At 33.4% G+C, this 27,664-nt stretch overlaps 1 protein-coding gene across 5 annotated transcripts in view; it reads left to right on the top strand.

Moving 5' to 3' along the window:
- The window catches only part of LRP1B (LDL receptor related protein 1B), a 1,798,389-nt gene that overhangs the window by 1,054,460 nt on the left and 716,265 nt on the right, over positions 1 to 27,664 (top strand). For all 5 annotated transcript variants that reach the window (XR_012497488.1, XM_074335786.1, XM_074335783.1 and 2 more), the window contains 4 exons: positions 2,080 to 2,202; positions 10,856 to 10,996; positions 14,897 to 15,022; positions 22,357 to 22,473. Coding sequence is in view for 4 of the 5 variants with exons in the window: in XM_074335786.1 (XP_074191887.1) it covers positions 2,080 to 2,202; positions 10,856 to 10,996; positions 14,897 to 15,022; positions 22,357 to 22,473 (507 nt within the window). In the remaining variant the exon portion in view is untranslated. The remainder of the gene's footprint in view (positions 1 to 2,079; positions 2,203 to 10,855; positions 10,997 to 14,896; positions 15,023 to 22,356; positions 22,474 to 27,664) is intronic.

Below are 27,664 nucleotides of genomic sequence, written 5' to 3'. Positions count from 1 at the left end.
GTAGTCACTTAATCATTTTTTCAAGATAATATTTTTATATGAAAAGTCTTGTAAGATTTAGAAATTCAATAAAAATGTATTACATGAGCGCTACTGGAAATATGTTCAAGTAATAAATTTTAAAATACATTAGAATGCTATTAAAATAAAAATAAAATCTAAGAAATTTCAATGATAAATGTGGAAATATTCAAAATAATTTAGGTTTTGAATTTCTATCATGACAGGACAAATGCCAATTCCTCTCTTTTAGTATATAGTATTCACAGAAAAGGGATATATTTAAAAGTTGGAATAATGATAATTTATTTCTAATTACTTCAAGTGTATATTCAGTGAGACTGGTAGGTATCAGTCATGGTATTACGTTGAAATATATTTAGCAGTTATTTTTAATATAAAAATATGTCCTAATATATTGTTTTCAGTACTTTTTTTTCTGTTTTAAATTCTTCATATATTTCTCAAAATATTTTGAATTCTAATTTTACAGAATCTAAATGCTACTAAAATATTGAATATACAATTTAATCTTATATATAATGTGCATAACATAGAACAAAGCATCCTATGAAGTATTATATTTTTATTTCATGACCATGAAATAAACATGACTATATATGGAAGCTGCTTAAAAAATTTCTGCATTTGCTGCTGAAAAAAGGCTGAGCTAAGCATAATTATCCTGTAAATTTAGAAATTGATGCTTTATCTTGAATTATTAACTTCCTTAGCTTTCACGTATATTTTTTATAAACATAACAAATATAATTTACTTTTCAGAATAATACAAAAATGATTATATACTTTAGGTCGTTTCTTCTGATCTGTGGCACATGATAATCTATAGGGATCAGTTAAATATTTATTGCATATAGCAACATATTGAGGGCTTTTAAAAAATATTCATTTCTCTATAATCTCTACATAGCACATCCAACCCCTGAGGCTCACAATAAAATAACCTAGTCTGTCACTTTAGTCATTTCTTTAGCACTTGTGCTTTAACCGCCAATGCAATTTTAATCATTATATTATGATATATGTCCAAGTAGTTAAAAGCTCTTTATTTTTAAAATTTGAATAAGATCTTCTTATATAATCAAAATGTCATTTAATAATACATTGAAAAACATAACAGTGTAAAATACTCTGACATTTTCACTGCAAGTTGGATTGCTAGAGTTCTCTGTAACTATTCTACACATATATAGCTAAGAAAATACACTTTCCTCTTTGCCTTTCCAACTTGTAGGGATAAATGGCATCAAAATAATGATTACCCAAACTTTATTTACTCTTACCTACATCTTTATAAAACAAAGTCTCTAGTCTCTTCAAAATTTTACCTCAGTTATATCCGAATCCCCAAGGGTGTCTCCCATATGTACATAAATAATAGCCTATGAATTTCTCCTTGTGACTGCTTTATTGATGTCTGTCATGCCTCATCAGTGCCTCTGCTGTTTAGATCCAATGGGACAGCACTTTTACCTTCGTGCATTGTACATTCTCCTAGTACTAGCAAGGCTGCTCATTTTTAAGGCTTCACATATAGTCTGTGTTCCTTGGGGTCCTCAATGCACAGACATTCCAATGTACTCCTTGCACAAGAGGGAAAAATATCCCACCCCTTCCCCAGGGCTCACTTGTTTTCTGTTCACTTGGTATCCAAAGCCACATTTCACCTCTTGGTGATCTACTTTCCAAAGATCTCAGACTTGAGTCCACTAGGACTAATCTGGGAAATGATCCTAAACTGACTAGAAGCCATTCTGTCTTCTCTATTCTTCCTCTCTCCTGGTACCTAACTGCACACAGACCTGTGTCTCCTACAACCAACATGCTAAGTCCTCTCATGTACCAGTACACCATATATTTTCAAACATTTCTGAATTTCATTAAGGACTCAATAGGAATTCTGACTACAATAATTGATATGTAATATACATATGTATATATATCCACATATACACATATATGTAGGCATATTTATGCCTACATATATCTCCTAAAAAGAGCGGGATAACTTTGGATGGAAGCAGTGTTCTCTGACAACGTGCATCACTCTTCTTGCAGGCGAGAACATGTGCCGAGTAAATAACGGTGGCTGTAGCACACTGTGCTTGGCCATTCCGGGAGGCCGAGTATGTGCTTGTGCCGATAATCAACTTTTAGATGAAAATGGGACAACTTGCACATGTAAGTATCTTTTCTTGTTACACTCATTGGTCATGTGTGTCATTTTGAAAAATGGGAGCAGATACAACCAAAGGAATTAAAATCAAACTTAGAGAAATTCAGGTAAGTACTTTGGTATAATTTCCTTGAGACTACAAATAAGTAAATGAATTAATTTCTAATGTACAGATGAATAATGATAAGCACAAAGTTTTACAGAGTAGCCTGCTGCATATAGTTTAATAAAATAAATAAGTATATGCCGCAGAAGAAAATACTTCATAAAATTGTTATGGAACCTCAATATCAATAAAACCTAAAAATGTGTAGTTCATAGATGAAATGGTGATGCACATCATAGGCCCTAAATTACTGTAAATAGCTTATTAAGCTCAGTTATTTATATCTGATAGTGAAGAGCAAGGAAAGAAGTAAAGAAGAGACTTCCAGAGAATTTCTAGACTTTGACAAAATAGTGAATTAACTACATTGATTAACCTGGATTAAAATTACTTTATAACTTTTGCTGACCTTCCTCAATTTACTGCATCTTGTTATCAAAATGGGACCCTTTTGAAATGTATCTTCTCTACACATACCATTTCCCTTCAGCACAGTAACAATGCCCTGCAGATGTTGATTGCTATATAAACATTTCTGGAATGATTACATTTTGATTTGTGTGTTACTCATGATTCCTCAAAGACATAGAACCAATAGGGTGTGTGTGTGTATGTGTGCATGTGTATGTGTGGAGAGAGAGAGAGAGAGAGAGAGAACGAGAGAGAGACAGACAGACAGATAGACAAAAAAATGTATACACATTTTAAAAAAGGAAAACTACCAATGGTAATACTCAATATATACCAATAACAAAAGATGAATACGTCATGTTTGACTTTTGCAATTACAAGAGGTGTTCAAAGTAGTTATCAGCATAATTTTAATAGTTTTTTTTTTCCTTTCTTAAAATATGTATACATTTTACATCTCTGGCCAAGCTTTGTTTTTCCTCCCCATTTTTAGAAGGATTTTAAAATTTACATATAAGATAATTCCTGTAGAAAATAATTCTCTGAGGTATACTTTCTTGGGAATCATCAGGTGGTTTTCCTTCCTTTGTTCTGTGGTATTATTTTACAGTTCTTATTTAGTTGTTTATTTATCATCAAAGGAGATCATTAAGAACCATAATTTTCGATAGACAGGGAGTAAGCATTGCTTTGAACAACATAAAGTCAGTCCAGTTGCCTGCAAAGCTAATTATTGTCTTAACTATGAAGATGAAATGTATGGTTTATGTGCATATTTCTTAGTTTAATTTTTAATTTCTACCACAGATTCATATAAAATTATTTTCCTGGTATAAAATAAGGTCATTTCTATCCCAGCTAAATGACTTTTACATCTTGAACTGATGAAATGCACACACACACACACACACACACACACACACACACACACACAGAGTAACCTTTATAAACCTCTATCAGGCCTCATCCTGCCTTTGCTCTACCCCCAGTCTTCTTCTTTAGGATGCACTGCAAGTCTCTCTCTCTCTCTCTCTCTCTCTCTCTCTCTCTCTCTCTCTTTCTCAATCTCTCTCTCTCTCTCTCTTTTTTTTTGTAGGAACAGACCTTACAGTCAGCACTGCAGCAGCAAAGGGTCGCTCTTCCTACCTTAAAATACACAGGCTTATCCAATTCTAGTGACATAACTTAGAGAGACTTCTGGTTTAATATCCAAATCTAGTCCTATTTGTTTTGTTAAAAAAAAAAAAAAAGAAAAAAAAAGTCAGTTTCCTTACGACAGTGTTGATAGAATGATCAAGAGTCTGAATTCTCAGGATCTTTGAGTTTTCACTCTTCATCTTTGTTTTCATAGTGGGAAGCTGAACGGAATGTATATACATCTGGTATTAATACCTGGATGCCTTTTTAAGCTTTAAATTTCCTATTAGTTTTTAAATTTTGTATGAATTTTAATTATCTGGATCATGGCCTCCAAATTATGCTCCATTCTTATGCCTAATTATAAACTTATTAACTCCTTATTACTTGGCATATTTATACCTATGTCAATATTTATGTAGAAAATATATTGATCACTGGATATCTCTGTGTAAATAACACCAACATAATACAAGAAGATAAGGAAGAAAATCATTTCATCTATAATTGTTACACTAAACAATGATAAATTAATAAAAACAGGTGTGTTTTTATTTAAGAATTTTTTGCATTTGGCTGTTAAAAATTCTACAATCTTTAATATAGTATGCAACTTGCACAAGTTTCTTTCAAATGTAAAAATCAAGAGACATAATATAGTAAATAATATCTTGCAAAGAACTCAAAGTGTGCTTAAATAAATTATTCCAGTTTCTACTTTTTTATGGTAAAGGTTGTTTAAGGATATGTTAGTCTTAATTTGCAGATAAGGAAATTAAAATGAAAAAGGACTACAAATAAAATCCATGGTTGCATAATATAGTGCAAAACAAATTATCAGTGTGTCACTAACTTCTCATTATTCCTCTGGGATTCTGATTTAGTTTAGGCTAGATAATAGTTTTGTGAACTGCTCTCAACTGGATTAGCTTTGTAATCTGAGCTAACAAGCAAAACAAAAATACATGCACAACCATTGAGATATGATCATCTTGGTTTCAGTTATCCTCATTGAATTGACATCAAATGAAAAAAACCCACTGGCAGATGGTCAGGCCAGAATTAAACACCAGCGTTTGTTTCTCAATGAACTTGCAGCATAAGGCTATGCCAGAAGTGGCATTCACCCAGCAGAAAAATATTAGCATGCTACATGATTGATTAAGGATGAATTCTAATGCCATGACTGGAAGGAATCAAGAATGAGAGTAGGCTGGACTCTTTGTCCTTGAGAATTTTGTGTTTCCTGGTCAAATTCTCTCACAATTAGAAATGAGGCCAAGTGTAGCATAGTAACTTGGAACTTACTTCCTTGGAGAAGCATATGTAAAGCCGGTTGATCATTTATCAAGTGAGTTTTTGTTTGTTTGTTTGTTTGTTTGTTATCTTGAGGCCAGTATGACAAAAATCACAACATACAAAATTAATCAATGAGCACATGGATAATCCCAAGAAAGTACAATAAACTCCGAAAAAGATGGTAGTTACTATTTTTTAAAATAGCAGGATAATTTTTTCTAGAGTAATGAGGCAGTGATTCTTTAGATTTCTCTTTAGTGGCCTGAAAGAAAAGACAGAACTTTCCAATATATCTTACTCCCACGAGAGCAACTTAAACGTTGCAAAGATATTGGTCATCCAAGGGTAGGATTGCACAATTTTATGTCAGTGGTACTCTGTGACCTTCTTCACCTTCTGGAACACCAGATATATTCCTCTGTCAAAAACAGCACTCCACTGTGGCAGAGCCATTTATCTGTTCAGCTGTGACAAGCCTTATGTTCTAGGATATATGCAATCTAATGTGTAGTAAAAAGTTGAAGGCAGTAAAAAGTTTAGAAGCCCCATCAAGATGAATATTTATGGCCTTCTGTGCATAGGAAATCACAGAAGATTATGTACCACTTAGGTTGGCTGCTCAGAAGACCACTCTATCTAATGAAAGGTCACCCCGCTATGGTCTAAAAGACAAACTTCAAGTTTTCTGTTTTTTCTCTCTTCGTGCTCAAGTAAAGGGATAGTTAGAAATTTTGCACTCTCAAAACGCAAACATAAACAATTTGTTAAACGAATAAACTTGTTCTAGTGTGAGACTTGCAGGAACAATAGGAACACTTTATTTTATTTTTTGTACTAGGACTAATGTTACATAATCTTAATAATAGTCAACAGCAAAACATCAGTTGAGAGAGGAGATAAGAATTAGTTTAGAATAGATTATCATTCTAGGGTTGAACAAAAGCAAAATTAGAAACATAGCACTTATTCATGGGCACCACAGCTTATTAAATCAAGGTCAAGAACATATGTATTAAGTGTACTTGCTGTGCTGAGATCAAAATATGAGATAATTCAAAACCAAATGAAAATAAAAGCTAATTAGCAGGGTTTCTTCCTTTACTTCATAGTGATCTGGTTGTTAACTCCAGCCATCACTCTGCCAATTTTTACCAAAGAAAATAATTAATTCTAGGATTCAATCTCCCTTTATAATGTATTGAAGAGTCATATGGAAGCCTTCTAATTTCAATGCTATAACAGTAAGTATTCTAGGATGCATGAGAACCGGCAATTCCTTTCCAGGCATGCCATGATTTATGCAATTTTATTTTTGATCCTGATTAAGTTAAAGAATTATTTATTACTTTGTCAGTTTTCTTACTGGTGAGATTCAGTTATAATATTTTTTCTACTAGTGACCATGATGGCAGAATCACAGATTTTGCATCAGTTTTCAAATTCAAGTGCAAAGCACAACTCTGAATCAAAGCTTGCAATTCTAACATTTGTTAATATACTGAAAGAAACGTATGACTCCACCCAAACTCTGAAGTTTTATATTGGTTCAGTCATATTATGTGTTGGAACAAAGTGACATGCATGGAGCTTTTCTTATACATACACTGTTTTGGTTGTGGGGAGAAATTTTATCATTGTCTCTTTCTCTCTACATGTTGGTCTTTTTGCCCTTAAATTAACCTAAATTAATCTGTGTTCTTGGGTAATCAGAGAAGATCATTAGCTGTTGAGCCAGTTGAAGTCATATTGTTTTCATGAAGTATTTATCCAGTCCCCTGAAATAGAATCTCTCACTACAATAATGGCTGTAATGTAGAATTATCAATCCAGCCTACAGAATTTTTAAACATCCATGTCTGATTCTGTTCTCAGCATTGTTCTATTCTGAGTGTGCCAATGTTCTTCCTACATTCAAGAATATCAAGGGGAAATTTTAAATGTGTAAAAATGATTTAAAAGAACTCCCTCATAGAAGTCTGTACAAAGTACAAGAATACTAATCTTATTTTTATAGGCACTATTGGATCTCTTATGTGACGCCAAATATACTTGCTTGGTAATCTTGTTGATTCTCACAAATGTTAGTAGATTGCCTGGCCATTAGCTTGAGTGCTATTATAGCTGACATTGTACCCAGTTCCACTCAGTTAGGTAAATGCTGGAGAAAATACTGTTTTTTGAATATCTAAACTGCCATTTTATCTAGATTATCACCTAGCTCATTAAGTTTTTTCTTAATAATGGACATTGTTAGCTCAAACATAACCTGTCTTTTATCATTATGAATCCTGGACAAACCTAATAGCGTAGATAATATGTTTTTTTTTTGTTTTTTTTTTCTGTGACATAACTACTGATCACATCTGGACGACTTGGTTTAGGGCTGAAATAAATTAATGCTGCCATATGTCCTGGGAGACTTTGGAAAATCAGAATCTAGTATCTTAAAAGAAAAATTATTTACTATTATATCCTGGCTTATGAGGGGTCTGAGGTTTTACCCTAGTTGCAAGCTGCCATATTAGCCTGACAAAGTCTCATAAATTCTGATAGAAGACACACCATTTCTGGATCAGATACAAAGAATTATATTACTCATGACACAGCCAGATGCATAAACTTCATGCTCACATTGGTTCTCTTAGCCCCACCACACCCCCAAATCATATGGGGACAATATACAAGCAGACCCACATGGATTCTGCACACAGAGTTAGTTTGTGTCACAACTGAAGAGCTTAAGAGTCTTCTAGAAAATTTTCCCAACCATTGCTCTGAAGGGAGACATTATCTTTACTGTCCTGGTAAAGGAAAAAAAACCTGCTCTCTGCTCTAGAAGGCTGTTTTCCAAGGCTGTTAGCTATATAAGTGTCCTTGAAAAACAGTCCAGAATAAAAGAAGACACAAAACATGTAAAACACCATGGAGAAATGCCTCTCATCCAACAAATCAGAGAATTTAGAGAAACTGGAGACAAAGTTTAAAATGTCAAAGATATTTGTAAATGTTTATTATATTTGTTAGTACACATATAAGGTATGCCTAAATTTGTACAGTGACATCGATCTATATTAATGACATTGATATACATTAGTATCAAAAGCACTAAATATAAAAAGGTGAAATTATTTCAAGAGGCTAACACTACTGGTTTTCAAGCAATTATTCATAACCTGTTATAAAAAAATGAAGATGAAACTTTACACATTGCCATTATCTGTTTTTGAAAATTGCCACATTTGTACTAGCAAATATTACTTAAAAATAACCAATTATCAACATATATTTCAAACCATGTTTAAAACAAGCTTGGAAAATATGCCTATCTTTATTCATTCCATAATAATAGTCTAAATGTCACTTGAAAAACATTTGAATTCTAAGTAGACTTAAAGAACTTATCTCTAAATTAATTAATTATGATAAAGGATATTTAGTTTTAAAATATAAATGTTCTTGGGTAGTCTTTCCCTAGATGTCTTGATTTTCTTTAATATACATAAAATTATTCAGAAGCAATTATAATTTCACCCTCGTATATGGATATCTTTGATCATTCCTTAAAACTGTGGTTTGGGTTATTTGTCCAAATCACCATGTAAAAGCCAAGCTTTTTAATTGATGGGATTGTTATCAAAAGAGAGCTGATGGTTTCTTGGGTTTTGCAATCCTTAATTTATAGAATAACAGGGTTGACTTACAATTTCTTTGAAGTCAACTGTAGAGAGACTAGAAAAAAATCTTAAAGCTGAACTTAAGTGGGAGAGGAAGCTGATTACATTTCAAATCAGCTGTCTTGTCTAACTGGAATTTGAAAAACAAAAAACAAACAAACAGCAACAACAACAAGAACAAAAAACTCTGAGAGACTGTTAAACTTAATAACTGTAGAGAAGAAGTTAATCAAACTATTTATTAAGTGCCTATTTTTAAGCTGGGCTTATATGGATTCAAAGGAAGAAAACTATACCACCCTTTAAAATCATAGGGTCTATTTGAGCAGGCTTGAAACTCAAAAGAAGGGAAAATATACAGGTTATTAGTGATCAATTCCACAGGTTTTGAGAGAAAAACTTGATCCTAGAGATTATCAGATGTATTGTTCAGTGCACTTTCACTTCATTTTGATTCCCATCCTCACTCCCAGGCATTGCTGTGAAAAGCATCCAAGGATTGAGTGGGAGACCTAGGATCCTTGCTTTTTGTTTTTAAACTTTTGTGATTTTCTATTTTGGATTTGTGATCTATCTGTCTATCAATCTGTCTATCTATCTATCTATCTATCTATCTATCTATCTATCTATCTGTCTATCATCTATCATCTATCTAATCTATCTATCTATCATGTCTATAGATTTACAAAATGTGTTACTTTCAAGACACCTTACAGAAATAACATCATTAGAGGAAGTCACTGCTAGAGCATTTTGTTATTGAAAAGATTAGAGTTAAACCGGGGGAAAAAATATTGGCAGTCCTTACATATAGTGTGTGCTGTCTGAGAGCAAGAAGACAAAAGAAACACAGGATTACCTTTGTACTAATTAAATATTTCTTTCACTTTACTGATTATTTTTCTCCCTTAAGGGCTTAAGAGTTTGAATTTATTGGGCAGCATTTCTTTTCCCCTGTTTTCCAGCTCCACCCCCACAGGCCTTGTACCTTGCTTTATAACTCTGAAACAGATCCTCTGCAGTTACGGTTCAACAGTTACATCCCCTCTCCATTCCTTGAACCAGGGAAAATGCAAAAATTAAGAGAGTACTAACACAAAGTGTTCTGGAAAAGCCACATATGCTTTCTTGATATGTCTTATTATTGAAGTGTATATAGGTTTTGTGATAGTTCATCAGTTCACACCGCTTACCCAAAATAGTTTACAGCCATTAAAACTGGAATGGAAAGATTAACTTTTGTTTTTTCCCATCAACGAATCAGTTTTTAATAATTCAACGCCTTTTCCCGTCTGTGAAAGATAAAACATTTACTTTATCCACTGCCACATATTCCCTTTTCTTTCTAGACTCTATCAAATCTACTCAAACAAAACAGAAGAATAGTTAGGCTTTTTGTTAATAAATCCCAATTAACTAAATTTCTAACATTTGATTAAAGGACATGGAATATATGGAGAAAAACACTCCATAGAATTTGCATGTATAATAATTTTATTTTAATTTAGTACTTCCTTGAATATTTAACCAGACCTGAGTTTTTCTCCCACTTGCAGGCCAGCAAAGTAAATATAGCCATCATTGCTGTGTGCTATTGCCTTGTCTTTTCATTTTCATTAGCTTTCGGCATACTTATCTATAAGATGGAAGTAGTAAAATCATTCTCCAGGCCTACCTCATAGGTTATCATGATGCTCAATGGAGATTATGAATGAAAGCCCTTTAAAAAGTAAAACTACAAACCCAACATAAATATAAGGTGGTATGATGTTATTATTTATTGTTTTTGTGAAAGTGACTTAAAATCAATCTTTAAAATTCCTAATAATTATTTTCAGAAAAAATTAAAAGCGTATTTCCTGAGATTGTTGACACTATGATGCTAAGATATTTTCATATTTTCTGTAAAATGACATGAATCAGTATTTTGCCATTAAAATAAAATTTACACTTGATTGAACTGAATGTAGCTAGCTAGCTAGTATTGTTCATGTACCTTGGATTTTTTTTTTTTTTTTTTTTTTAACCCAGTTAATCCTGGAGAAGTATTACCTCACATATGTAAAGCTGGAGAATTCCGTTGCAAAAACAGACACTGTATCCAAGCTCGGTGGAAATGTGATGGTGATGATGACTGTCTAGATGGAAGTGATGAAGATTCAGTAAATTGCTGTATGTTCTCCTTCAAGTAATATTATATCTTTCTGACTCTTTGAGTGTGTGAGCTATGAAAGCAATTTGTGAAAATCTAAAAATGTCTTTGATGAAAACTCATCCTTATTTTGTTTTGTTTTGTTTTTTTCCTCAGACATCTTTTGTATAGAGATTAGACCCTAGATTACCTCCTTTGAATGGTTTTAAAGCACTGTTTTCCTCATTTTCCCCTATCTTTACTATTATCATTTTGGTTGCTCTAGAAGTCCTCCCCTTTTCTATTTTGTGCTGTCAGTACTACCACACCATTGTCAGAAGGTTGCTACAGGAGATTCCTTTGGATCTCTGAATTTAAAGATGTGGAAAATTAATTTAAATTCCCTCAAGACTGAATTACTCATACGGAAGGTCATGATCCACTCCACCGCTCCTTAGCAACTAAGCCTTAAAGAAGATCCAAGGAGAAAGACATGAGTTTCCTACTATGGTAGGAAACATATATGGGACACTCAGAAATCAAAGGTTTGATTATTCTCTCCTTTGGTTCCTATTTAGTTGTTTATCATTTGCTGCAATAGGAATAGTTTAATTTTTAAGGTAGGGATAACAAAATCTCCCACATAGTAAATGGAAGGAATGCATTTTGAGAAGCACATTAAGTAATATTTTGATAATATATTTAATTAAAGTCACTAGCTGGTTTTGAAAGATATAAAATATGTTTATATGGAGAGAGGTGTATGCTGGATATATGTGTCTTTGCTCTTGTGCTTTTACATACTTAGATACATTATTTTTTCAATTATTTTTCTTTCAAATAATGACATTTCCCAGATTAAAGTGGCTGAACTAATTGAGAGTTAATTGGCAGTCCTCCATTTTTATTTTTATTTTTTTAATCAAGAATATAAAAATAAAGTTTTACAGATCCCTTGTTAAGAATGGGCAAATTAGTCTGGGCATCTATATCATGCAACTATCTGTGCTTTAGTACAAAACCCCAAGAATATGGACTTTTAAAAAATATTTTCAATATTTGTATAAATACATTAATTCATAAATTATCATTAATGCATAAATATAGTACTACTTTCTCTTCATTCCCAAACATGGACTCCGACTTCAACATTATGTACTTCTTATTTTCAACCCCATTAATATTTATATCAAAAAGCACGAATCAACAAATAAAATACTAAATACTAATTGATACAATAACCAAAAGCTTTGGAGTGGAAGGAACATTTTATCTAAGGGTAAAGAGTGTTTTTCCTACATTTTTACACAAATAACATATTATGTATTTATTAATTAAATTAATTACCTATTCCTTTTGACTCACTATGTTTATTCATGGTTTGAATGAATGCTTGCTACATATGAGCTTCCTGTGTAGTCGGAGGGCAAAAATATTTCATCACAATGTTCATGCATTTGCTGTAATTCCATGCTTCTATCTGTGAAATTGTTCTTTTCACCAACTCACAAAGAAGCTCATTTCCTTTATGAGTATATGGGGGCATTACATTTGTCCTATTAGTTGTAGTGTTAAAATTTCCAGTATTTGTTTTCCTATTTTTATCCTTTTTCATACCATCACCCAAGCCTACACAATGGGCTTTTCCTGGAGTCTTCTAATTCACTCATAGTTCATATTCAATTCTATCAATAAATCCCATCTCTTTTACCTCCAAATAATTGAGTTTTCGTCTTTAACTCCTCTCAATCTTCACTGGCTATATTACACTCCCATTTTAGATGAACTCAGGAAGTGCCCTGCTCTTATTCCTACCACCATTTCTCCCTTAACTAAAGCCCACTTTCCACACTGTTTCCAGAGAAGTATGTACGTACTGAAATTGAATCTTGTTATTTTAATAACTTCATAATCAACAAGAGTAATTCTAAAATTCATTGTCTCACATAGAAAGCACTTTGTTATATCTCATCTTTACATTTTTAGCCTTAAATATCTACCATGCATCCTGTTAACCTCTTTGTCCTTATCAAGTTGAACTACAAATAGATCTCTAAAAATTGTCATTCTCTCTCTCTCCTTTGTGACATTGCACTATGTTTCCAGTGTATAAAATTTACCATAGTTTTCCATTACCTCCATAGGGAAGACATTTTTGGACTCTAAAAAAATAAATCTCCTTCTCAATACAGCTCAGTTGGAGTTAAGCATCTCCTGTGTTTTTCTTTCCTATAGTTTACCAAACCATAGTACAATTACATACTTATTTATTTGGTGCAGCTAGTACATTACTATCTTCGTGAGGAGACATAATGATGTTTTAACATATGTCTTGTCTCAGAGTCTAGCACAGAAAGTAACACCTGGATGAATAAATAACTAAATATTAGGAGCAATAGAAAACTAAACATCTCTGGCCACGTTTCAGCAGTATGGTGCCTTCTCTAAACATTGCAGTGATTCTGTGCAGCATTATTATTTCTGGGGTCCCATGGTTAATATTCCATAACTATATAATCCATTTCAGAGATTATTTTAGATTTTAAGTACTCATGAGCTTTGACCTTGAATTCTATTATCATATTATTTTTTATCCTTTAACTTCTCAACTCCAAATTACAAAACTATGGATTACATTTGCTCCTTCTTTTTGAACTCTGATTTACATCACTGATGAAAATTGCAAAGGTCCTTGATCGAGCTTCAGTGAAGTGCTTGCACATAATCTTGGTACTTTAAAACGTTGACCTTCTAATATGTTGGATGACTTTTATTCTCATGAGCAGCTATTCTTGCTAAAGTCCCTGAAGTGATTAGAACATGTTAATCATGCTCAAATGCCAAAAAAATAAAGCATTTCCATGTTTCTTTTATTAATGTACACAAATAAAAACTTTCTAAAAAGTGATAAAACAAGTTCAACACCAAACCTACTTTAAAGAAGTAATGTTTTACAGAAATTGCTTAAGAAGGCATACATTTGCTGTGTAACAGCATGACAAAATGGCTATTTTCAAATTCTAAGTAAAACTACCACCGACATTTATTTTTATCACATAGAAATGCAACTACTCGGTACAAGGAAAACTACTTCAAAAAATGTTGAAGGTGTGAAACAAATACTGAAGAACATACCGATTCAGATTGGGTTTAGTCTCCAGAATGCAGGAAAAATAATCACAGAAGGTTAACTTTAAGATGGCCGCCTGTTGTGCTTAGATATTGAAGGTTTAATCCTTAACTGTGCACAGCTTCCTGTGTGAGGATTGGTCTCCCCTCAATATATTTTTTGGTTGCATGTTTGTTTGTACTAAGAGAGAAAACTCATAGTGATCATTTTTGCTATAAAAATTTTGTAGGATCTCATAGTTAGCATCAATTCCAGGTCATAAGTGATGCATTTTTATATTCTGTATTTTATTTCCAGTTCCAAGAAACATTGGACAAAGCATTGCAAAATTAGTCTTATTTAATATTTCAAAAAGCACCTGAGTGGATGTGTGGTTCTAAAATATTACTTTTGATATGTATAATTATATAATTTGATGCATAGTTTTTTTTTGTTTTTCACATTAAAATGTGAGGTGAATTTTAAACGTTTTTGGTGAAAATTCTGAAATTTAGTTACCCATTTTGTTAAAGGACGGAAAAATAAAGTCTTTGATGTAGTTGGTGCTAGTGAAGACATGGAAAATGAATATAATTCCTTTTACATGAGATTTAATTACTTAGTATCTTCTATGAAAGTATTACATCTTAACAGAGCCTCAAATATTAATAGTTTTGATAAAATATAAGACAATGAATGACAGAAGCTATGACATTTGCTGTGCTATAATATAACTACTGTAACTTTTCCATAACTATAACTTAAAATAATTATAATTGTATCCAATTTTATGTCACTAAATCTTCTCCTCACCCTTCACCCCCTACCCCAGTCAATCATAGCTGCCCTGAAGATCAATTTAAATGCAAGAATAATCGCTGTATCCCCAAGAGATGGCTTTGTGATGGAGCTAATGATTGTGGGAGCAATGAAGATGAATCCAATCAAACTTGTGCAGGTAAAGGTTTGCTTGAATATATACATAAATCTCTTCCAAAGTTAGTCTCCATAAAATTGCAGGTCAACACTTTGAACTAAACTGAATTTTTCTAGTGCTAGTGATATTATTGGAGTAGTAAATGAATTCAAAGTTTAGTTCCACAAAGGCGAGAATACAGATTGTCTTTTACTTAATCACTGGGCATGATTCTGTTGTTCAAAGTAATTTGGGACTTTATCCATGTGAGTTGACTGGTGATAGGCTAGGCTACTTTGACAAGACTTGTCCCTGCTAAACCTTACTTGGCAGTGGAGGTTGAGGCTTATTAGCATGTTGTGATGTAGGCCATCTCACAAAAAGGATGTTTTTTCTTTAATCTTGAAAAAATAATTTATGTATTTTATTTAGTCTGCTATAGAATAACTGTGAATAGTTTTCTGTTCTTGGCACATTATTTATGTGGGGTAGGTTTTATTCTTTTTGTTTTTGTTTTTTGCCCTTGAAATCCCAAAACCACTAAGACTATATTTCCGTATAATGTATCCCATGTTAATAAATCTTTGAAATCCTAGACAAATTATTATTGAATAAGAATATACAGCTTGTGGTACATATTACAACAGAATGCCAAAACGCTCATTATTAGTCAGATAAGTGTTGAAAAATTATACCACTAACAGCAGCCTAGGGTTTCTCTTTTTTATTTATTTATTTATTTATTTATTTATTTATTTATTTATTTATTTATTTTAATTTATGGGGGTGACAATTGTTAGTAAAATTACATAGATTTCAGGTGTACAATTCTGTATTACATCATCTATAAATCCCATTGTGTGTTCATCCCCCAGAGTCAGTTCTCCTTCCATCACCATATATTTGATCCCCCTTACCCTCATCTCCCACCCCTCAACCCCCTTATAACCCAAAAACAACAAAAGAACAACACAAATAAATGAGAAATAAAAACTCATAGACGCAGACAATAGTTTAGTGGTTACCAGAGGGTAAGGGGGTTTCCCTTTAAACAATGAAAAATTAGTATATTTGATGCCTCATATTGATATGATCAGTAAAAAATGTTTTTTTTCAATCATTATACACAGTAATATCAAAACATATCAACCACTTCACATTCTCTCTGCCAAAATAAGCATTACTAAATAATTATTATAACATATTAATGAAAACTGCAGAGGAAGCATGGAAAAAAAAGACCCAGAGGTTAAAAGCCTGGCTTGCCCTCTTGGTTTGGCCTTTGTTTGTTTGTTTGTTTGTTTGTTTGTTTTCTTGTTTTGAAAGATTTGTACCTCTCCACACTGAATTTCCTTGTATATTTCTTTCAGTTCTATAAGAATATGAATTCACTAGATATTGTTTCCAAAAAGCTTTTCACCATGTACTAAATAGCAAAGATGAGAACAAAACCAGTACCATTCCATATTCCTAACCTCCATCATATCTTCAATTTTTTTCACAGTGACGTATTTGCTGAGGATCCATGGACTAGTTGTTCTCTTACCCCTTGATTAAAGCTTGGTTAAATATTTTAGAGTAGCTGATTATTTTCAAGATTTTGTGTATCTTATAAGGTTGTTTTACAAAATATGTTCTAATAGAAAAGGACCTCCACAGACAATGTGGTATTGGGACCCTGCCTTCAATTCCATTTATTTCATAGAAGAAAGCATGAGAGAGGGGACTTGCCTTAAATCCCATCTTTGGTAAGAATTTAGGGGAAAATCAATCCATGAGTTCTGTCTTCAAGGCCATCGCTCTTTTTATCAAATTTATTATCCTGAGGATAAGTTAGAATTTTAGGTATGGTAAATTTAACTTTACCTAGGTTGCCTTTACAATATGACCATAATTTAAAATGAAGCATCTTTCTAAGCTAGTGCGATTATTATTCTTTTAAGGTTAAAATTCTATTCACAGGCTATGCTTCATTCCATCCTAAGATAGATCTGCTTTCACCTTAAAGTAAAAGGCATTGCTGACTCAATTAATAAAACTATGTCTTTATTTCCATTAGATTTTTAAAATTTACTTGTTTCTATATTATTTTTAAAGGAGAATTTGGGTTTGACTAGCCATTTACAGTAGTATAAATGGGAATGATACTTATAATAGCAAATAAAAATATCAATCCTAATTAGTAAGATTTCTAAGACTTTCCAGGCCTAAAGTCCACACAACTTTCTAACACCCAAGTGCCACTCTCTGTGATGCCAACTGAAGTCACTCAGTACTAGGTCTTCTTATCGGTATTTATGATAGCCATTAAGATCACCATAAACTTTAAAAAGATTTTTAAAAAAGAGAAAAATAAATATGCATTTTAGCTTTGAAAACTAAGTATGCTTTCATGTTACAATGTATTTGCAGTTTGTTTTACCAAAATTAAAAGAAAAAAGGAAAGAAGAAAGAACGAAAGGAAGAAAGAAAGAAAGAAAGCGGTCACATTGTTCATCATACTGTAAAAATATGGTACATGTATTAGATAGTTTTCCTGGTTGAATCATTTATATACATTTTTAGATATTGGTTTATATAGGGACATGTATTCTAGGTAAAAGATTTCCCTAGGGGAATTGTTTTGTAATTGAATCCACTGTCCTGTAGCCTTTAACATTGCTACTACTTTAAAAGAAAATCCTTTCCTACAAAGAAACTAATTTCCTATTTTTTTCCTTTGGGATTTCTCCTTCATGAATCTACTAATTCGATAAATATTTATCATCACACTGAAGATAGGAAGAGGAAAAAATACACAATACTTTTCCTTAAGAAACTAAAGAGTGAAGATTGGGAGAAAGACGTAAACAGGCCATTCTAAGGCAGTATTCAAAGTGGTAAATTGAGTCACATGGGAGCACATGGGAAGAGCAATTAATTTAGATTTTGGCAATCTTGGAAGTCTTCCTAAAAGAGGTGATATCCAAGCTATGCTTTAAAAAAAAATATAAGAATAATGTCTAAATAAGAGTTCAAGTCATTTAATTAGGAAAAATAATCTGATAAAACCAAGCATTGGTAATTTTGTGGCAAAAAATAAATTGTCATACACTCTTAGGGAATGTCTAATTTGATTTTTCTGCATTGGAAAGGAGTTTAGCCAAATCCCATAAATTTGAAGGTGTATATGCCTTCAAGCCTGTAATTCCATTTTTAGGTTTATAGTCTAATACCAATACACACGGAGGCATTAAGAATAATCCCTTTGCCCTAATGCTGGTAATAGTGAAAATACAGAAACAACTCAAATACCCATTAACAGGAGAATGGATAGATTTATTGTGTTGTGTTCACATAATGAAATGCTATTCATAATTAAAATGAATAACCTGGAACTCAAATATCAACAGGAATAAATTTCAAAAACAGTGTTAAACAACAACAACAAAACACCAAGTTTCAGAATATAAACACTTTAATACTATTTATATTAAAAAAATACAAAACAATTCTATGTATTATTGATTTATAAATGTATAAGAAGAGGTTTTAAAGTATGTCTGGAAATAAAAACAGAAAGGAAAATTAAGGACAGTCATTACCTCTAGAAGGAGAAAGAGGGAAATATGATTAGAAAAGATTACATAGGGGACTTCAAATCTAACTGTAATATCTTTTTTTTTTTTTTAAAGTAAACAACAGACAATAAAAATCGGTACCAAATATAGAAAAATATATTAGGATTTGATATAGCTATGTGGTGACAGACAAACAGGTGTTAATGATATTATCCTATGTACTTTTCTAAATGATAGAAATATTTGACTAGGAAAAAAAAAGATCGATCATCCTAGATTGTAGAGAGTAGTGAAGTGAAAAACGGTGAGGGTTGGAGAGAGTGTGCCTGCAAGAGGAAGCAACATGACCACAGGGGGCAGAAAAGAGCTGACAGTCAGGGGCTTATTTGTCGTTCCCCCTCATACACAAAAAACATTTCTGGTCTACTTATGACGGAGATCCAGAGGCCAAAGATGAGAAGTAGTTAGATTTGACATTCTGTTTTCCTCGTAATAATCATGGCAATTCTTGGATTCAAGCTTGGGCAAATTCAGACCAGCATTTTCCCATAGCACAGAACTCTGGTTAGATTACATAATATCTGTTCTTCTCACATTCTGCACAAATCTTAACTAAATTACAATTGCACAGATACAGTTGCATTAACAAAACCTGATGCATTACACACACACACACACACACACACACACACACACACACAAGTCAGACTTTTTTTACAAGATAAAGAGTGCATTTTGAGATAATATAGGTTTTGTTTAAATAGAATGCTTTGATTAAAATACAGCAAAGGTAAAGTTTAGGAATAATGTGTCACGCTCTCTCCTCCTCCTCCTCCTCATTGTTCTTGTGCAATGTGGGATTTCTCACTGCTGTGTGGCTACAAGAGAGGCATAATTAGTAATAGGTAGAAAAAATTCACATTGAGACAGTGAATTTCTAATTTACTGCTAGATAAACACTTCCACTGAGGAGGTGTATGTTTCCTCTTCATTAGAGCAGCATTTGTTACAAAAATAAAGTCCTCTGGGGCAGCTCTGCTAATCTCACATCCAACTAACTTAGATCTATCTGATGGGAAAAAGAACTAAAAAAGTGAAGGTTGTGTCTTCTTGATATGAATCCATTGATTAGAAAGTGATAATTTAGTCAACGTGGTTATATCATATATACAGACAGTGCTTATGGAAAGAGGCATATTTCTCACTTGAAATCAGTTAAATTTTCCTGGTAAACTAAGGTGATCATTTTCTATGAGATTAAAACAGACAATGGATTTGAATTTTCAGGGCATACTATCCCTCAGTGATAAGCCAGTAAATACTCTGGAGTAATAGGTTCTAACATTTCTTCAGTCTTCAGAGTTAATGAGGTGACACACAAATTCTACACCATCACAATGTGAGATAGGCTTTTAGGAGTTCTTTCTCATTGTCCGTTCTAATCACCATAATTTTCCTAATGAAAGAAAACAGTTGAGAAAACTCTGCTATAATTAAACCTGAATGACTAGGTAAGACTACAATGGCATAAGAACATCAAATAAAATAATACTGTATTAGAAAGATTAATATATTCTTACTATGCATCAATTAGATTTAATAGGGATGAAAATATGAGATAATATGTTCTTTGAAGCAAGAAATGAAGAAAGACTGAAGAAATGAAACAGGTAGGGAATTAGGGAAGAAAGGACAGGTGAAGAATGAAAAGTAGAGAGAGCAAATAGTAAAGAGGGAAGGAGGGAGAGAGGAAGAAAGGTAAGAAGGAAGTGAGGGAGGGAGGGAGGACAGGACACAAGAGAAGGAAGGAGAGAAGAAGGGAGAGAGGAAGAAGTGAATAGAAAACTCTTACTAAATTTATTTTACAACTTAAAAGATACAAAGTATTTACTACAACCAATGAAATGATACAGAGACATGTAAGAAAAATAAATTAATCTTCATACCTCTATGCCCTCCCCTTACTACCAAGTAAACAAATGCCAACATCTTCATTCTTCTCTAGGCTAATACAAATAGTATATACATTTTCTTCAAGTAACCATAATTTTATTAGAAACAGCTAGGGACTTTGTTGATTTAGTTTAAATGGTAGAATAATTTAACAGAAAAAAAAAATGTGTATAACTAGGCAAATGAGGCAACATAGAAAGATTTAATCCTACTTGAAATATTGCCATTGAAAACTTCAGAAGCATACATGTTTGTTGGGATACTTAAAATCTATTAATTGAAAACAATATGTAAAAAGGGAAAAATCTGATATTACGTAAAATATTTTGATTCAGGATCCTTACCAACATAAGCAAAGCAAAACATGTAGTGTAATAATTTTCCTGGTATTTCTAATTACAGTCACTGAGAATAGAAATATATCCAATTCCAATATATCAAATAAGCCAGTAAATTTTTTATTTGATTTTCTTGAGTAATCTTTTAAGTATTCACTAATAATGGCTATGCGTCTTTATACTGCAAGTGCATTTTGCTTAAAAGGGAATGACTAGTTATATAACTTAAATAAATTATTTTAAATGACCTCTGAAACCCTGACTTATGGAAACCCATTTTAGTGTGTTTGATGACTTGGCCCTCAACCACTATTTAATACCAGTAATGGTACCCAAGTTCATAGGTATTTTGGTGAAACAGAAGCACATCCTTGTGATCATCAACCCCAGGAAACGAAAGGCCGTGTATCATCTAAATGATATCATATTATCATAGCCACAAGAGCCCATACCCTAATTTTTCCTCATCTGTCCAACCTTCGTCTAACCCAAACATTAATATATTTAAGTAAACCCTTACTAACATTTCCATCTCCTTTCTCTGGTCCAATGAAACGAAAAAATAGGTAGGATACTAATACTTATGAAGACAGATTTGTAGATAAGAGGGACAAAAGAAAAAAAAACACAAAAGAAAAACAAGCGTTTAAAAATAGCTATGTAACAATGTAAGGCATGGGTAAAGAGTTAGAGAAGCTATCTAGACTTCCATGCCTTCAATAGTTGACCTGATTGTAATAGAAAAAGGTAGTAAAAATCTTTGTAGAACATAACCTCTTTATGGAATAGTTTTAACTCACTGCCTTTGGCTGACATAGAAAGCAAGATTCTATGTGAGTGTTCACGGAAACTATTAAAAGAGCCCGAAGCAGAGTTCATTAATATACCTTGATTAAAAAGTTATACATTTTTAGATAACTGTACTGAAAAGTGAGTTAAAACATCCATCTTAGAGTTAATGTAGAAAATATCTTAGAAAATATTTTCTGCGTTCTTGTTCAGCACATTGGCCCATTTAGATATTAAGAAACAAATACATTTAAAATGTTGGAGGAAAAGGATAATTATGACTCCATGATTAGAAACTAGATACACTGACATAGTCTCTAAACTCTTTCTCCTATGTTACAGCAAAGGTTTTATTGGTTTATTGGAAATAACTACGCACATTTATTTTAAATTAAAAGTTAGATTAACTTTAGTTCAACCATGTATTCATAAGCATGTGCCAGGGAAAAAACTAAAGAAATAAATAAAGAATCCATTTATCGAAATGTGTGAGTATTACTGAATACCTTGTCACTTAGCAGTCACTTTAATTAAAGGGCAAAGCATGTCAACTTTAGAGAAGACAAGCAAGCTGGCATTGTTAAAAATTAAATAAAAATTTGCTTTTTAAATACTGTATCTAATAGAGCAATACAATATCTTATGTGTAAAAGAGTAATTGCATGCTTTATTTGATCTTTAACGCTTTTTAAAAGGCCTCTAAATTTATTATTTGTACATTGACTGAACATTATAGCTAGAACATGCCAAGTGGACCAGTTTTCTTGTGGAAATGGGCGCTGCATTCCCAGAGCATGGCTGTGTGACAGGGAAGATGACTGTGGTGACCAGACGGATGAAATGGCATCATGTGGTAAGTTGTGAGTGAACCATGGTGTTAGTAGAGATTGTGTCAGATAGGAGATTCTATCACTGCATTCTCTCTTAAAAGGCTATTCATTTCCTTATAAATATAAGTCAACAAAGCAGAATATCTGGTACTTTTTATTATTGCCTTTTGGTCCTAAGTGTGTCTTTTCACGGTAACTTCAGACTATATCCCATTCATGAGGCAGTACCATATCCTCAGCTAAAATAAATGTATCCAAACATAGCAGATTTTATTAGGAAGTGGTTATTATAAGGCTAACAAGACATTCTCAGATGTCCCTTATTAATCTTATGTCTATATGATTAAATTTTTCAAACAGAATATTTCATTGAGTGACATTTGGAGTAAGTGAGGACACATTTCTTGTTGGCATGCATATGTTATATTCTTGGAGCAATAAACAATGTAGACTGAGGTTATATAGTTGGTAAACTATATTTTATTTCTATACATATATAATTCTAAAGAACAAATTGTTACTAGATTAAGAAATTTTATTAATGGTAAAATTCCTAGTCACTTTTCACAGATCCTCCTGCTTTGAAAACAATGAAAATGTATTGTTATATGAAGTTACAGCTTTAATTACTCTCATTTTTACCTATGTCAGTGTATTTTCTTATCATTTGTCTCAGTAATGTATAGTGAAACACAGTAAGGAAATGAGCCAGGTTTTCTATGACATGTGCTTTATTTCAGGCATGGCTGAAGATTTTTAAAATTACTATGGTGAAACATATATTCCACATGCTTAGGATATCTGTTAAAAATATAACACAATTGATTATATAACTTAAATAATTTAACCCCATGTTATAGTACTTCTAACAGTTGGAAAATAAGATTTGTTTTCACCCCTCAATTTAAATGTCTTTATTTAGGGGATGCATAATCTGTTTACCCATATCTTTCATTTAAAATTTCTCTTACATTATACTGTTAAGTCTCTGTAGACATTTTATTTTGTAATGTCAAGTAGTAAAATTTGACATTTTAAATTAGGCAATAGCAGTGTTGGAGAAGAAAACAATAGAGAATCGCACAATAATAACTAATTGTACATTTTACATGTAGAATTTCCAAAGCCTGGCCAGTAAAGGAGGTTGAACAATATATATTCTCTTCTTTCGAATGTCCAAATTAATAATATGGTTCAAAAAACTACTGGGTCTGCTTCTAGGTGGCTCTATTTTCTTAGGAAAGCTTTATTTCTTTTCTGTTCTTAGCATCTCCATCCAGAGTATACCAGAAAGGTGATGAGCATGCTCAAAATATTAAATATAGGAAAGCCCTGGAATCAGAGCCCCAATTTAGATAAGAAATTCTATGAAAACTATATAGAGTAGGAAAACAAATAATGAGATCATTAGAGAACTTTGATTAGGTCCTTGATCTGTCTTATTTTTAGTAATAAGTCTCGACTAAGACCTTTTTCTTTCTTTTAGTGACAATTTATTTGAGTTTTCTGGTCAAGATGGCAGTGTAGGTCAACACTGTGTTTGCTTCCACTCATGACCAACTCAAAATTATCACAGTAAAATATGTTATTAAGAATTGCCTGAAACATAGCTGAACAGAAGTCCTACAACTAAGGACATACAGAAGAAGGCACACTGAGACTGATAGGAGAAGAGACATGAAACAGGCTGGTCCCACACCTGCATGTGACCATTAAAAATAGGAAGGGATATCTCAGCTGCAAATGTTCCCTCCTGATGAGTGAGGGGCCTCAGCCCCTAACCAGCCCAGAGTTCCAGTGCTGGGGAGAGAAGTGTCCAGAAATTCTGGCTGGGAAAATTAGAAGAGATTCTGGGAGTGTGAGATGGAGAGTGGCTGTGCTCTCAGGTGCTTCTCTTAAAGGGCCTGCATATGGGCTTGCTCATTGACAGACTCACTCTCTCTGAGCTCTAGTGGTGGGGCAGCAGCTGGAAAGGTGCCAGGGACATATGGGGAGGAAATGACTTGTCTAGCTTCAGGGCTAGGGCTGGAGAAGCAGCTTTCTCCCAGACAAAAGGGCTGGCAGAATCCATTTTTATTCTTTTCCTTGTTGAGCTCAACACCCTCCGGGTAAGTGGATACAGGGAGCTGCAAACTATGAGTCTCCATCAACCTGGCTAATATCGTTCATTTACCCTACCCTGATGGTTCACTGACACCCAACTCCACCCAACTTTCAGGCACATCCAAGCTACTTCCAGTGTTTGTTTTTGCATACAAATGGCCTGCTTTGGCTCATGATATGGACTTTCCTAAAATCTCACAAACATTCACAAAACCTAAACAAGTAACAACTGGCATCAGTGTGCTTCATACATCTCCCTGAATAACTGTAAGCCCAGTACTAGTGGCAGCCGGCCTCAGTTCCTAGCTTGACCTCTTGAGACACCTCCAAATCTAGTATGGGTGGTAGACATTTGTTGATTATTTTTGGGATCATGTTAGGTGGCCCTGGGAAGGGTACTGGGTGCTGCTGAATTTGGCCTGTGGTGGGGGCCCTCACAGGAGGCACCTGGGCTGATGTACCCAGTGGCCAGCTTGAGACTGAGTCAGAAAATCACAACTGCCTCCGCAGATGACACACCCAAAGGGCAGGTTTTCAGGATAATAGATTGGATAGTAGTTGGGGGAAGGGTCAAAAGGATGAAATGATTAAGATGTACAAATTGATAGTCATGGAGATGTAAATTATAGCATAGGGCATATACTAAATAATATGGTAATAACTATAGTGCCAAGTGGGTACTAGACTTGTCAGGGGGATCACTTCTTAAATTATATAAATGTCTAACCAATGTGCTGTACACCAAAAATTAATATAAAATACTAGTGAATGTCGACTGCAATTATAAATTAAAAAGGGGGGAAGGTGTAGGAGAATGAGAGGTTCAAATCTCCAGGTATAAAACAAATAAGTTATGGAGATATAATGTAGAGCATGGGAAATATAAATAATATCGTGATACCATGTTTCCCCCAAAATAAGACCTAGTTGAACCATCAACGCTAATGCATCTTTTGGAGCAAAAATTAATATCAAATACAGTATTATATTATATTATATTATATTATATTATATTATATTATATTATATTATATTATATATAAGACCGGGTCTTATATTATATTAAAATAAGACAAAGTCTTATATTAATTTTTGCTTCAAAAGACACAGTAGAGCTGATGGTCCAGCTAATCTTATTTTCGGGGAAACATGGTAGCATGGTATGGTATCAGATGGTTGCTTGATTTATCTTAGTGATCGCTTCCTTATATATAAAAATCTTGACTAACTGTGTATTAAGCAGTATTGTATGTTGACTATATTTTAATAAAAACCTTTACAAAATAAAACAATTTCCTTTTCTTAGGAAAAGAAAATAATAATATTTTTGTATCAAAGGAAGGGTAAAAAGTTTAAAATTTCAATAACCATCAAAATAAACACATCAGCAAATTGACATCACTTTCATGAGATGAGGAAAAGAGATCTGGAGAGAGTCCAGGCACGTATTTCCTTATTGAATCTTTACAATAAATCTATGAGAAATATATTATCCATATTTTAAGGATAAGGGAATCCAAACTCAGAGACATTTAACAACTGGCTTGAGATCAAAGACAAATAAATAGCAGGATCAGTCTATGAATCCAGGTATTCTTGAAACTAAAACTCAGCTGTTTCAGGTTGACTTTCTTTGGCAGCCGTATATAAGGTCAGATAATGCCATTATACATATCGATGAATACCTTATTAAATGTCCGTATACCTATAATGAGTTTTATTCATTGGTGTGTTGGTAAATCCTTTAACATCTCCAGGTGGAGAGGAGTGCTAATCTAATGTTTACCTATTTTTGTAATGTAAGCACTACCAACATGGCCAATATCAAGGTGCCAACAAAGCTATGGATTGTGTAGTTGGACAAACGTGTGCACAGCAGTGAACCGTATTTCCACAGTACAGATACAGCAGATGTAAATAGCTTCAAGAGCAAAATAATTAGGTAATTATGAATCCCAAGGATATATTTCCCTTGTTTTCAACATTATTCATTTCATTGTAAATTTCCATAATATACTGATTTATTTTTAATAATGGCTGTATACTTAACAACTGACTCACAGAATCTTTGAAAATTTAAAAGTTGGTTTTTGCGAGCTTATATAAGACACCTTCAATACACCACTGGATATTAACACCTTGTAAAATTTAGTTATCAGATACTTTGGTTCTGACATTGTATAAAGTGTACTTCTTTGTGCAGAGAGACCTTAAAAGCCCAATGGAAGATGGAACAAATGACAGTCACATGGAGTTAGGGCCCTTAGGACAAATGGGGACAATAAAAGCAGCATCTCTGAACCTCTCTCTGGATTCACAACAAGCATCTCTAGGAGCAGCTGGAAAACTACACCTCAGAGTCTAGGCTGAGGGGTCCTCACCCACCTTTATTTTCCCTTGGTCTCCAGTGGAAAGTAAGGGCCTGTGATCTTCACATGTCAAGAGTGAAGCCCCAGGGAGTAGCAGCGTTACCAGGAATTGACATTTCAGAGCTACACAGATACCTTCTCTGTCCATACCATTTTGTCACAGCAAAGCAACAAACAGTACGGACTCTGGATGAGAACATTGTTCTCAAATAATTGGATAAGTAGATACAAGAATTAATGGTTGAAGGCCAGCTGAATACTGATCTTCACTTGTTATTGCAGGACTGGTTGCCTTCACACCATCCTAAAACTCCTTTCAGAAAGACTGTAGGTACTGCTGGGGGTCTAGGGAAGGCAGCAGAATCAATGCAAGGGGTGGTTGAGAAATAGCAGGGTAATCCAGGATGGGCCCTTGCCTTGGCTGTGTTCTAGAACATGAGCCATAGTGCAGATAACGGGAAGAACAGGGTGTTGTAGAATTGAGTTGCTCAGGGGAGCCCCTGTCAGAACTGGAAATGTCCGCAAGTATATAATGATGGATTCTCCTAACGTCAGGAGGATAAAATGATTCTAGAAAGGGAGTTGGGGATTGGGCAGGTTTGGGGGGTGGGGGGTAGGACAGAACAAACCCTGTGTCCATAAGTAGGAGAGTAGCGTTAGGAAAAAAAACAAAAAAATATATGTGTAGAGTGTCAGTAAACTACACAGGTGGGTGTCATATTGTTTCCCCTTTACAACTTAA

This window comes from Rhinolophus sinicus, linkage group LG01 (genome assembly GCF_036562045.2).
Source record: "Rhinolophus sinicus isolate RSC01 linkage group LG01, ASM3656204v1, whole genome shotgun sequence".
Taxonomy (NCBI): Eukaryota; Metazoa; Chordata; class Mammalia; order Chiroptera; family Rhinolophidae; genus Rhinolophus; species Rhinolophus sinicus.
Note: the sequence above shows the minus strand (reverse complement) of the source record. Positions and strands in the feature narration are given on the sequence as shown.